We start from the raw sequence: 14,517 nt of genomic DNA, 5'->3' as shown, positions 1-14,517 counted from the left end.
TTCAGTATGTGAGTACATATGATATTAGAAGGCATAATGAAGTAGTGACATGTTTTACCTATTTAAATAAGTTGGATTAAAGAGATGTAAGAGGACCAGATTCCTTTTTGTACAAATGCTAATAAGTGAAAGACTAAAATGTAGTCATAAAAACTAAACTTTTTATATGTACAGGAAATGAGAGAAATCACTTAAGGAGGAGTTGAGGTAAAACATCAATACAAATTATAGACTAAAGAGGTGAAAGAAAGGAGAAAGTATAATATTCTTATAAATATGCTGGACCTTATTTGAATCATAATTGCTTTGTAAAGAGTGAGGAAATATATTTTTTTATTAGAAATCCTAACACATGTCAGGGCAAATATGTTAGTATTGAGTACTTAAGTCCCTGGAAACAACGTCCTTTCAGTGAATATGGGATTCAGAGATGGATTTTTAAAAAGCAGTGATAGGAAGTGCCCGGGTGGCTCACTTGGGTAAACGCCCAACTCTTCTTTTCAGCACAGGTTGTGATCTCCCAGTTCATGGGTTTGGGCTCCATGCTGACAGAACAGTCTGCTTAGGATTCTCTCTCTCTCCCTGTCTCTGTCTGTCCCTCTCCCCCCTGCCACCACCTCTCTAAATAAATAAACAAACATTAAAAAAAATAAAAAGCAGTGATAGGACGTTTAGGACCAGTTTCAAAGTGAGTTTGAAAAATAACCAGTAATTACAAAATAAATGAATGATTTTAATTGGTAATTTTTACACTAGAGTTCTCATTCATATACATATATGCCTATATATGATATGCAATATTTTTAGAACCAATGGAATTAAATAAGATGCCTTCATTTCTCTTTATTTCTTTTTTTTTTTTTTAAAGTAGGCTTCATGCCCAGCACAGAGCCAAAACTCCTGACCATGAGATCAAGACCAGAGTCAAGATCAAGAGTCAGATGCTGAGCCAACTGAGCGCCCCACGTGCCCTAAGAGGCCTTTGTTTCATGTATTTCTGTAATTCAGTATTTGATACTAAGTCTCTTAAAAGGAGTTTCACATTCTCTATTGTGTATTTAAAATTGGCTTTTTTCAGGCACCTGGGTGGCTCAGTTAGGTGATCCTATGGTCGTGGGGCTCTACACTGAACATGGAGCCTGCCTGGGGGGATTCTCTCTCTGCCCCTTCCCTGCTTGCACACACTCTCTCAAAATATAAGTAAACAAAATAAAATAGGCTTTATTGCTATAGTAACTGCACTGTTACACCAAAGCACTTTCAAACAAATGCACAATTTGAGGTACAAGCATAAGTAAATTAATTTTCTCCCAAAAAAGTGAGTATAATAGTCATATCTGGATCCAGAAGCTTTCTTAAATTTATACTATTTAAATTGTGTTGACCTTCAGAGAATTTTTTAGCTTGTTATAAATGTTGCCTGGCTTGTTTCCTACCTGTTTCAAATAGAATGAGCACCCTCTTTTGTAAATTTGTAAAGATCTTTAAATCTAATTGCTCCCAATCTTTTAAATATTTTTTTTAAAGTTTATTTATTTATTTTGAGAGAGACAGAGAGAGTACAAGTTGGGGGGAGCAGAGAGAGAGAGAGAGAGAGAGAGCGAGAGAGAAGCCCAAGCAAGCTCCACCCTGTCAGCACTGAGCTCTACGTGGGGCTCGAACCCACGAAACCACAAGATCGTGACCTGAGCCAAAACCAGGAATTGGACGCTTAACCACCTGAGCTACCCAGGTGCCCCAGTTGCTCCCAATATCTTTTAAAGATAGGGTTCTGCTCTTCTTACCTCTGAGTTGTGGTGCAAATTAAGTGAAATAATGTATATAAAAGTGTATACTGTGTTTATAAAAATCTGCATTAAAAGCATTATTAATAAAATTTAATAATAGGACAACACATGTTCTAGAGGCTATTCCCTTGAGAAAATCAAATCTCAAGCATAGGTCAGAATTTTAAGAGATTATTTAATTCTTCACATTTAAAAATTTTAATTCATAATCTCTTACTTTGGCTTGTCTCTCGATCAGAAATACTTTTTTTTTTTTTTTTAACTTTTATTTTTGAGACAGAGAGAGACAGAGCATGAATGGGGGAAGGTCAGAGAGAGAGGGAGACACAGAATCTGAAACAGGCTCTAGGCTCTGAGCTGTCAGTACCGAGCCCAACGCGGGGCTCAAACTCACGGACTGCGAGATCATGGCCTGAGCTGAAGTCGGACGCTTAACCAACTGAGCCACCCAGGCGCCCCATCAATCAGAAATACTTTTTATGCAGAAATGTATTTTGTGACAGAAGTACTTTGCCCTTTGGTTGTTGTACTTTTTGAAAATACAGAGCAAACTTCCTTGACCTTAGCACTTTCCAAGTAGGCATCTTCTCTTTTAAGAGTATACTAAGAACTGCCTCTATTTTTAAGAAAACGACTTGTCCTCACATATGTTTAATTCCATTGTAATTTTTAGTTGTGGAATGTATGTGAATGCAAAAAGTAGAACAAAACATCTCATAGCTTTTTGTGGTTCGTGTTTTTCATTTGCAGCCTTCAAGTAAAATTAAGGTGCCTGAGGAGAATTTCTTCAATGTTCCTGCTTTCTTAACTGTTTCGGGACAACTTCACCTAGAAGTGATGTCAGGGTACAGAATTTTCTTTCTCTTTTGCTTTAATAGACTACTGATTATGGGTTGTGTAAGAGTGAAATAATGCTTTTCTTCCCAATGCTAAAACCTAAAAATTGAAATTAGTGTTTATAATTAGTTCACTTGAATTCACCAGAGTACATTTAGATTTCACAATAACCAGATTTCTTCCAAAAATACAGTAGTCTAGACTTCTGGTTTTAGTGAAAAATATAATACTGGAAAGATGAAGTTGTGATTTTTTTTCTTTCTGCTAATTTTTTTTTTTTTTTTGCATAAATCTCACAATTTACGTGTACTTAATCATGTTTATGAAAGTAAAGGCAGTTTTAGTTCACATCAGAGCCAGGTATTAGCCCCTTTCATTTACAAAAAACAAAAACAAAAAAAGTAGTACCTGGAACAGATGGAAGAAAAAAATGTTTTAAGTAATTGGCTTAAATATAGAAAATTAACCCACAGAACCATCAGGAGCGACATATGACAAATCAGAAAGTCTTGGAAGTCAGATCACATGGTCTTGAAAATAACATATACTTTACTTAGATTCTTTTTTCTGATTTATCTTTGAGACAGAAATTGTTATTTGATAAGTCTAATAACCAGATAATTAACAAGACTATCAGAATACTGTGCAGAAAACCTATTATTGTAATAGCCCTGTGAGAGTGTAGGATTTGCAGAGCTGTGTGTGGAAAAGGTCATGTTAAGCATGTCATGGAAAATTCCGTATGCCTTTCAAAGCATAATTTTAAAAAAATTAAAGGGGCGCCTGGGTGGCTCGGTCGGTTAAGCGGCCGACTTCGGCTCAGGTCATGATCTCGCGGTCCGTGAGTTTGAGCCCCACGTCGGGCTCTGTGCTGACAGCTCAGAGCCTGGAGCCTGTTTCAGATTCTGTGTCTCCCTCTCTCTGACCCTCCCCCGTTCATGCTCTGTCTCTCTCTGTCTCAAAAATAAATAAACGTTAAAAAAAATTTTTTTTTAATTAAAATCATGCCTCATACAAATATAAACTGAACATGTATCAAATATTTTATTCAATTCATTAATTACTGAGGGAACAAGTAAAGGAGTAAGACTATTTCAGAGAGCATTTGAAGAGCTGTGTATTCATAGGCAATTTAAGAAAGGAATTTTAGAATAAGATTACTAGGGTAGTTACAAACTGGTTAATAATGTCCTAGACACCATTTCTTTAATTTGCAATTTTCTCTTCTACCTGACAGAAATGATTTGCAGCTCTACTAGACAAAAATCTACAAGTTAACATGTAAATTTACTTAATCTGGGATATTTAATTCAATAGTAAATAGAATAATAGAGCAGAGTACTTTCTGATAAGTAATTAATAACATTTGAATGGGTCTGTGTCCTCACAGTCCATTGAAAGGACACACTATTTACATTTTGGCCTTACGTCCAAGTGTTTTGCATAATCTTTCTTAATTTTTTGGTTTTCTTTTTTTTTTTTTTTTTTATCTATAAAGTTAATGGCAAAGTACCTTCCCCTCAGAAATGTCCTAATACATGAAAGATATAAATTTACCAAGTGTTTGCCATTATAATACCAACTAGTGGATTAAATATGTTTCCTCTTTCTCAGTAACGTGAAATGAACCATAGAACACAGTGTACAGAGAAACCTGACAGAAGATTAAATTGGCAGAAGAGGAGGTTCAGTATTGTTTAATGTGTTTTGAAGTATTTCTAATAAGTCAGTCAAATGTATCTAGTTGAATATGCATAGTTCTAGGACTATTAATATGCAGTACCTCATGTTTCAGATTAATGCCTGATTTAATCTCCAATGAAAAATTGTTACTCTTCCCTCTGCTTTTTCTTTCATTTTATTCAGCAGACTTTCAAATTTTGTTTTGTTTTTGAGAGAGAGAGAGTGTGAGCAGGGAGAGATTGGGGGTCAGAGGATCTGAAGCAGGCTCAGTGCTGACAGCAGTGAGCCTGATGCAGGGCTCAAACTCACAAACCTGATCATGCCCTGAGCCAAAGTCGGATGCTCAACTGACTGAGCACCCGGGCGCCCCTATTTAGTGGACTTTCAAAATGGAGTAAATGGTAGTTAAATTTGGAACGTCAACATTTTTCAAAAAAATATCTATGTTGGTTTAGTGGTTTTATGGCTCCATATTAAAGTTTAATTTTGTTGTTGTTTTTAATAAACTTTCTAATTTTGAGCAATTTTTAAATATATAAAAGTTGCACAGATAGTGCAGACTTTTTTATACCTCTTGCCCAGTTTCCCCCATTCTTACTATTGTACATTGCCATGATACAGCCGACAAAACTAAGAACCCAATGTTAATACATTACTATTAACTGCACTCCAGACTTTATTTGGATTTCATGTTTTCCAGCAGTGCCTTCTTCCAGGATCCAGTTTGTCATGCCTCCCCAGTCTCTTCTAGTCTGTATCAATTCCACAGTCTTTCTTTCTTTTTCATGACTTGTAGAATGTATCCCAGTCTGGATTTGTCTGATGTTTTTCTCATATTTAAACTGGGGTTATGTGGGTTTTTGGAAAGAGTACTATAGAGGTGAAGTGATCTGATATCAGGGGGTATGTGACATCCATGTTAACCTTTATTAATATTAATATTATTAACCTTTATTACTTGGCTAAAATAGTGTCTGTTGGGTTTCTCCACTGAAAATATACTATTTTTCCCTTTCTTTGTTCTTTGGAAGTAAGTCACCAGGTCTAGCCCACCCTCACTCTAGGGAGGTGGGAGATGGAATTAAGCATCACCTCCTAGAAGGTAGGGTATTTGGAATTCTTCTGTATGGAACATTTGTTACCACTTCCCTCTTAGTGATTTTTGTACTCACTTATATCAGGAGGGACTCATGTATTTATTTTATAGGTTGGGTTATACTCTAGTTCTGTTACATATTTTGTTGTTCAAACTTTTGTAGTTTTAGCTGTTGGCAACTCATTCATATCAACTCTCATATCCTTTTGACATGCCCCTATCATTTTGTTTTTTGAGTACTTCCTTATTCTCTGGTACTATAAGATACCCCTTATTTATTTATTTATTTATTTATTTATTTATTTATTTGTTTGTTTAGATCAGTGAATCTACACTGACACATTATTAATACTCTTAAGTTTGTAGTTTACATTAGGATTCACTTTTGGTGGTGTACATTCTATTGTTTTGGACAAATGTGTAATAATGGCATGTATCTGCCATTATAGTATCATTTAGAATAGTTTCACTATCCTAAAAGTCCTCTGTGCTCTTCCCCCTCCCTTTTTTTTTGGTGCAAAAAGGTGATTTTATTTTTTTAGATTTTTTAAAAATATAATTTATTGTCAAATTGACTAACATACAGTGTGTACAGTGTTTTGGGGGGGCTTTGGGAGGCTTGGGGGTAGATTCCTATGGTTCATTGCTTACATACAACACCCAGTGCCCATCCCAACAAGTGCCCTCCTCAATGCCCATCACCCATTTTCCCCTCTCCCCCAACCCCTCATTTGCCCTCGGTTTGTTCTCTATTTAAGAGTCTCTTATGGTTTGCCTCCCTCCCTCTCTGTTTGTAACTATTTTTTTTCTCCTTCCCTTCCCCCATGGTCTTCTGTCAAGTTTCTCAAGTTCCACATATGAGTGAACACATATGATATCTGTCTTTCTCTGACTGACTTATTTCACTTAACATAATACCTTCCAGTTGCTGCAAATGGCATGATTTCATTCTTTCTCATTTTTGCCAAGTAGTATTCCACTGTATATATAAACCACATCTTCTTTATCCATTCATCAGTCGATAGACATTTAGGCTGTTTCCATAATTTGGCTATTGTTGAAAGCGCTGCTATAAACATTGTGGCATGTGCCCCTGTACATCAGCACTCCCGTATCCTTTGGGTAAATTCCTAGTAGTGCTATTGCTGGGTCGTAGGGTAGTTCTATTTTTAATACTGAAAAAGAAAACCAAAGCGGGAGGCATCACAATCCCAGACTTCAGCCTCTGCTACAAAGCTGTAATCATCAAGACAGTATGGTATTGGCACAAAAACAGACACATAGACCAGTGGAATAGAATAGAGAACCCAGAACTGGACCTACAAATGTATGGCCAACTAATCGTTCACAAAGCAGGAAGGAGTATCCAATGGAAAAAAGACAGTCTCTTTAGCAAATGGTGCTGAGAGAACTGGACAGCAACATGCAGAAGAATGAAACGAGACCACTTTCTTACACCATTCACAAAAAATAAACTCAAAATGGATCAAAGACCTAAATGTGCTCTTCCTATTTATCACTCCCTCCCTCTTAATCCCTGGCAACCACTGTTCTTTTTACTGCCTCCAGAGTTTTGCCTTTTTCAGAATGTCCTATAGTTGGAATCGTAGAGTAAGTAGCCTTTTAAGATTGGTTTCTTTCACTTAGTGTCGTATACATTCAAGGTTTCTCCAGGGCTTGGTAGCTCATTTCTTTTTAGTGCTGAATAATATTCTGTTATCTGGATGGACCATAGTTTATCCATTCACCTGCCGAGGGATACCTTGGTTGCTCCCAAGTTTTGGCATTTATCCTAGGTTTTTAATTTTCCCTACCCAGACACAGAATCAGCCATTTCTTCAGAGACTTGGTTCCTTTTACTGGAAAGTGTTATTTTAGAAACCAAGACTCAGTCACTGGGTATCTTGCTGCTCTAGGGGGATTATTGCTTCTACACCCTCAGTAGACACAGCTATAAATACATTTTTTAAATAAGAAAAGCTAAGTGTTTTTATCATATTCTGCCTCTAAATATAACTTATACATGACATATTTATTCTGAGAAAATTAGGAATACTAAATTGCAAAACCTATGTTCAGAAATGTCATGTAATAAAAATTTACATTTCTTGTCAGTTAAAGCCAGAATAAGGAAAATATTCAACCTCATGTATTTGAAACAGCTTTTGATTATTATTGTTATTTTATTTTATTTTATTTTATTTATTTTATTTTATTTTATTTTATTTTATTTTATTTTTATTTTTATTTTATTTTTTAATGTTCTTGAGAGAGAGAGAGAATGTGTGAGCAGGGGAGGGGCAGAGAGAGGGAGACACAGAATCTGAAGCAGGCTAGAGGCTCTGAGCTGTCAGCACAGAGCTGGATGTGGGGCTTGAACTCACAGACCACAAGATCATGATCTGAGCCAGGCACCCCTGATTATTATTGTTTTTCTTTCTTTGTTGGTTTTGTTTTGCTTTTGCTTTTTGCTTTTGGTGTTTTGTTAACAGGTGTTTTTTCCTTATTATGTATTTTTTTAGTAAGCTATGCAGGCAAGCATATTTCAGGATAAAACATGTTTTCCTCTTGAACATTGCTGTTGGAAATATAAATTGGTAGAGCCTCTCTATAGAAATACCTTTTACCAAGGATTTCATGTCTAGGAATTTTTCTTAAGAGAATGATCTTACAACTTTGTAAAGATGTATAAGCAAAAATGTTGAAAGCAACTTTATTTACTCTAGGGAAAATTACTAATAATCTAAATATCCATTTAGGAAGCTTGATTAACCCTCACTGTACCAAGAAAATAGTCATCACCTTTTACCATCTGGGGATAATTCACCTTATTTTTAATAAATATTTTTAAGCCATCTTCTGAATAATTTTCAGAAGCAAAAATAAAGAAATAGTGAAAATCAACTTTATTAGAATTTTAATAAGAATTTAAACATAGCAAACCCAAATTTTTACAGACTGATTTATTGAGAGATAACTTACTTACCATAAAATTTATCATTTTAAAGGATACAATTCAATGGGTTTTAGTGTATTTTCACAGTTCAAATATCACCATAATCTAATTTAAGAATATTTTTGTCATCCAAAAAGAAACTTTTTCCATTAGCACTTACCCTCTATCCTCCCTCCCACTCCGTGCAACTACTTGTCTACTTTATGTGTCTGTGCATTTGCCCATTCTGGATATTTCATACAAATGAAATATATAGTATATCATATTTTGTTCCACTTTGCATAATATTTTCAATGTCTGTACACATTGCAGCATGTAGTAGTATTTCATTTGATTTTATTGCCAAATAACATATATGAGTATACTATAGTTGTTTATACATTCAGCAGGTAATAATGGGCATTTGGGTTATTTCTACTTTTTGGCTATTATTAGTAAGAGCGAATATAGTGATAGCGAATAGTGAATATTTGAGTGCAAATATTTGTGTAACCATTTCTCTTGATAGATACTTAAAAATGGAACCTGTGTGTCACATGGTAGGAACTGTGAGGAACTGCTAGGCTGTTTTCCACAGTGCCTGCATTACATTCTTGTCAACTCGTACTGTATGTCTTTTTTATTGTGCCAAAATGGCATCTTATTATGGTTTTGATTGTCATTTCCCTAATGACTACTGATGGTGAGTGTACCTGTTGGCCATTTGGATATCTTCTGTGGAAGAATGTCTATTTAAGTCTTTGGTTCTTTTTTTTTTTTTTTTTTTTTTTTTGGTTTGGTTGTCTTTTATTATTTAGTTGTGAGAGTTCTTTATATACTCTGGATATAAGTCCCTTATCAGATATATGATTTACAAATTTTTTTTTTCTGATTCTTGGGGTTGTTTTTCATTGTCTTGATGATGGTAGCAAACCTCAATTTTTATTCCCACTTTTCTGGGTTTTAAAAATACCCCATCTAGACACAGCACTTTGAATGTAGCTATTTATTGACTGCTATGGCATGAACCAGAAATATATCTATACTTAATACAGATTCTCGATTTCAAATACTTCTTTAATAATGTCTAGCTTATTATTACTTCTGGTTCTTGCACTCTTATCATCAAAAAGTAATACTTTTGAAAACAGGATAGCTCATAATCTTGTTGAAGAAAGTGTGGCCATCTATTTTGATCCATAATTGCAAAATATTTTTATTTTTAGATTCGTGAACACCAGTTATCAAGTCACTTAACTTCTTTTATTTCTACATGATATTATTTCCTCCAAACACTTTTGTATACATCCTTGCCTTCAGCCTTTGTTCATTTATTAACCATATCAAGTAAATTCTTATGCACAAATGATGAAACAATATTGTTGCATACCCTTTCAGCAGAATGGTATGATCCAAGTTCTTGTTGCATATCATTGCATGATGAAGTCGTAACTGTAGAATAACTAATTGGATAAAAATATCATGTTTCCTTTTTGCCCTTAAAAATGTATTGTTCCCTTATCAGTTCTTGGGTTTGAGAAAATTCATTTAGGATATCGTTATCTGTGTAGGCTCATTGTCTGAGATTTCACTTATATACAACTAATTTTACCATTATTACTAGAGACTAGCTTGTTACTATCTGTCTCTTTGCATTCATTTCCTGGCTTGCCTAATATTTATGAAGCATCTTTATCATTTTTCTTCTCTTTGTCATTGTGAGTGAAGAATAAAAGATCTCAATTCTCAACTGTGTTCTCTGAAAACTACAAAAAGACTTTAACAATACTGTCTCCAGGCTTTTCTTACAGATGACACAATTCTGTGTGTACTGCGGTAAGAAAACTGAGGATGATATAATGGTGCTGATTTATCTCATTCTGTATCTTCCTCTTATCCACTATGTGTCTGTCATAGGCACCCACCATTCTTCTATTTTCAATATTCTACTCTTTTTTAACCTAACTAGGAGTAATTGATGAGTAATGATGAAATAATTTATAGGATGATGAAATAGCAAAGTGTTTTAAATATATAGGGAAAATAAGATCACTAAACCCTATATGCATCTTAGATTCATGAAAGGATTCAGTTAGTTTTATTCTGTTTGAACAAAGTAGTACAAATTTCTCTGTCTTTTGGATGACATCTGTAGTGGCTTGAATTAATGTACCCCAAAGAGAAATCCCTTGAATACAGCCTGATTTGGAAAAAAGATCTTTGCAGATAGAATCAAATTAAAATAGTGGATTAGGGTGGGCCTAAAGTCACTGACTCTTATCTTTCAAAAGAAATAAGGGTGTTTGGATTCAGAGACATGGAGGAGATAGTCATGGAGGGAAGAAGACCATGTGAAGACAGAAGCAGAGATAGGAGTGATGCTGAGGAATGCATATTAAAGATTGCTGAGAGGCACCAGAAACTAGGAAAGTTCCTCCTTAGAACCTTACAAGGAGCATGGCTCTGCCAACACTTCGATTTCAGATTTCTAGCATTTATAACTGTGAGAGAATAAATGTGTATGCTTTTACGCCCAGCAGTTTGTGGTAATTTGTTATGACCACCTTAGGAAACTAATATAACTTTTAAGAAAGTATAAATCATGAAGTGCTAATTTAAGAAATAGTTAAAACGGCTCAACAACAGACTCCTAGCTGTAGAGAACAAACTGATGGTTACCAGAGGGGTGGTGGGTGGGAGGGTGGGTGAAATAGGGGATGGGGATTAAGAGTACACTTATCTTGATGAGCACTGAGTAATGGATGGAACTGTTGAATCACGATATTGTACACCTGAAACTAATATAACATTGTATGTTAACTCTACTGGAATTAAAATTTTCTTTAAAAGTTCTTCCTCTTTCGGGGCGCCTGGGCGGCTCAGTCGGTTAAGCGTCCGACTTCGGCTCAGGTCATGATCTCACAGTTCGTGGGTTCGAGCCCCGTGTCGGGCTCTGAGCCTGGAGCCTGCTTCAAATTCTGTGTCTCCCTCTCTCTCTGCCCCTCCCCGGCTCGAACTCTGTCTCTCTCTCTCTCTCTCTCTCTCAAAAATAAACATTTTAAAAAAAATTTTTAAAAAACTTCCTCTTTCAAAATAACAACACATTGCTCAACAAAGAAACTTAAAAATTAAAACTAGATATAATGGACCTTGGCAATGAACTGAGGGTAAAATTAATTATGAATCATCCAAACAATGGATTACTGTACAGCTTTTAAAACTGATGATAAAGCTTTACACCATGTTGTTAAAAGGGGGAAAATGGTTATGAAACAGAAAGTAGAATGTGATTCCAGGTTTTTATAATGTGTATGCATGTGTATGCAGGAAAGATATACATCAGTGTTCAACTAATAAGCAGTGGCCATCTCTGCTAATTTTTATTTTCTTCTTTAAGTTTGTCTTTTATTCAGATCCAAAAAACTAGTATTTATTACTTTTTTAATGAGAAAAAATCAGCTGTTTCCATTGTGGGGACAAGGAGGAATCAGCTTACACTTCAAGTTGATTTTCTTCTAGTTTGATTGTTTGCTTTGTGATTGGTATGAGCAATCTTAAACTCACTCCCGTGGGTCATCTCATCAGTTCACATGCTGAGCTCACAAGCCATGAAACATTCATACTCAGGATGTACTCATCCTGTTAAGTGGCTGTGGTAAGGATGTCAACATGTGAACCTGAGTTACAGAGGTATCCTTTATAATTGAGTGTGAAACTGTCTTCCCATCCCATAGAACTTTCTCATTCCTCATCCACTTGATGCTTAGATGATTATCTGAACTTTGTTAATTTATACTTCTTTGATTTTCAAGAGTTTTTTGATTATAGCTATTTTATTCATTCTATATGTTTTTGCACGTGCCTGTTTCTAATGCCCCTCCCTGTAGCAGTAGACTGCCTTTTTTCCATATCTCATTTCTCCACAGCTCAACTGAAAGCAGACTTTCTCCTTGAGTCCTTCCCTGCTTTTCTCAAATATTATTTTTCTCTTTTTTCTTACAGTACTCACCTATCTCATGTCCTAAAGGAAAAAAGTTCCTCTTAACATTTAGCCAGTTTTTAGTTCTTTTCATGTCTACCTCAGATTATAAACATCCTAAATATTTATGTCTACTAAAATTAGTAGATATTTAGTAAGTATTGGTAAATTGAATTCTCATTCTTCCAAATTTGTCTGTATAGTTTCTGCTATAAAATCAAGCCCACACCAGAGTTAAATATATATCAATCACTTCTTTTACTCTATTTCATGGAAAAGATATCACCATGAAACTTTGAGATCTTTAATTACCTAATTTCATGAATAATGAAATAGGAATAATGAATAATGGTGGTTCTTTATGGTGTTCTCTTGTTATGATAATGGGACCTTAAAGCAAAGAGATTTCTTTTTAGTGTATTACGTATGTTAAAAATTAACTATTTGGGGGCGCCTGGATGGCTCAGTTAAGTGTCCGACTCTTAATTTTGGCTTAGGTCATGATCTCACTATTTGTGAGATCAGGCGCCATGTCAGGGTCTGACAATGCAGAGCCTGCTTGGGAGTCCCCCCCCCCCCCCCCCCCGCCACCTCTCTCTCTCTCTCTCTGTCCTTCTCCCCTGCTTGCTTTCTCTCTCTCTCTCTCTCTCTTTGTCTCTCAAAAATAAATAAATAAACTTTAAAAAGGAAAAAAAATAACTTTTGGTAGAAATATGAATTCACAGACTATTTGTATAAAAGACTCAGGAAATTCATTATCTCCTTACCAATTTCTTCATTTGTACAGTATAGCTAGCGGATGAGCATTTCAGGCAAATTGAGCAGTAAGTGCAGAGGCTTTTCATTTTTAGTAGGAATATTTAGTTTGTCTGGGTGCAGTACAGAGATTGTGAATATTTGGGTTAACCAGGGGTTGGGTATTGCCAAATGAGATTGATGGAAGTAGATACGTATGGAAGGTCATGATCAAGAAGGAGTGAGGAAGTAGGGGTGGTGGGTGATGATGGAAAAAGTGGTGGATTTAAAGAATTGGAGGTCTCAATGAAGAGTCATTGGTATGGAAGTGCTAGGTAGGGTTAAAATCTGCACAATTATGAGGTAATGGTCAAAGAATGGTGTTGTGAAATTCATATCTCCAATGTGAAATCTCTGCTCGGTTCCCACCTGTGAAATGCCAGTTGTCTTCTCCAGTTGGCTATTGTTTAACCATCTCAACATGTTCAAAACTAAATCCATCATCTTATTCCCTCAGTCTGTTTTTTCCTTCTGAATTCCCGATGCCAGGAAATGGTACTACCTTCTTTCCAGTTTGTGTTAATCTTTCCAGTAGCTGTGTTAATATCATCCCCAACTTTTCTTTTTCAACACCCATTGCATCTTTTCAGTCATTTGCATCTACTTCGTTTTGCTTCAGCTATCCTAAACTGCTTATAACTGTCTAATCACATCCTGTTTAATATACAGGTGTTTCTGTGCCTTTGTTGTTATTCTTCCTGGAATGTCCTCAGGCCTTTGTCTAGCTAACCCCTGCCTATCCCATCTAAACTCAGCTTAAAAATGATCTCTCCCAGGGACGCCTGGGGGGCTTAGTGAGTTAAGCATCCGACTTGGACTCAGGTCATGATCTCATGGTTTGTGGGTTCAAGCCTCGTGACGGGCTCTATGCTGACAGGTTGGAGCCTGGAGCCTGCTTCGAATTCTGTGTCTCCCTGTCTCTCTGTACCTCCCCGCTTGTGCTCTCTCTCAAAAATAAGTAGATATTAAAAAAATTTTTTTAACTTAAAAAAAAGTCTCTCCCAGGATCCCCACTCCCACCCCCACATCTTACTTGTTTAAGTGTGCTTCTTTTGTATATCCATGTTGCTTTATTCTGTTTTATAACACTGGAATCACTGATTTTCTTCTCTGTTGACTAGACTCTGAGCTTTTGGATTTAGGGACTATTTAATTTTGTAACATTATTAATACAGAATCAAGACTTTAATACCTGTTGGAAAGGATTTCTATCAATCCTATTTATAAAAAACTTGTAATTACCTGTTTATATGCTTATCTCCCAATTAGCCCACAAATTCCTCAAACTATCATGTTCCTCTTGTCTTCATAATTTCTTTTGCTATCATTTGCCTGATTCAGAGTTCAAAAATCAATCTCAGCTTGACTGAACATTTGTTGAGAGTCAGCTGTGTACCAAACACTA

General features: G+C 35.7%; 1 protein-coding gene across 6 annotated transcripts in view; it reads left to right on the top strand.

Moving 5' to 3' along the window:
• The window catches only part of NARS2 (asparaginyl-tRNA synthetase 2, mitochondrial), a 134,854-nt gene that overhangs the window by 55,158 nt on the left and 65,179 nt on the right, over positions 1–14,517 (top strand). For 4 of the 6 annotated variants that reach the window (XM_019449947.2, XM_019449948.2, XM_019449946.2 and 1 more), the window contains one exon: positions 2,538–2,632. The exons of the other annotated variants lie outside the window; for them this stretch is intronic. In XM_019449947.2, coding sequence (XP_019305492.1) covers positions 2,538–2,632 — 95 coding nt within the window. The remainder of the gene's footprint in view (positions 1–2,537; positions 2,633–14,517) is intronic. 6 annotated transcript variants of the gene reach the window in all.

This window comes from Panthera pardus, unplaced genomic scaffold (assembly GCF_024362965.1).
Source record: "Panthera pardus isolate Hobbes unplaced genomic scaffold, ASM2436296v1 HiC_scaffold_12, whole genome shotgun sequence".
NCBI classification, from domain to species: Eukaryota; Metazoa; Chordata; class Mammalia; order Carnivora; family Felidae; genus Panthera; species Panthera pardus.
Note: the sequence above shows the minus strand (reverse complement) of the source record. Positions and strands in the feature narration are given on the sequence as shown.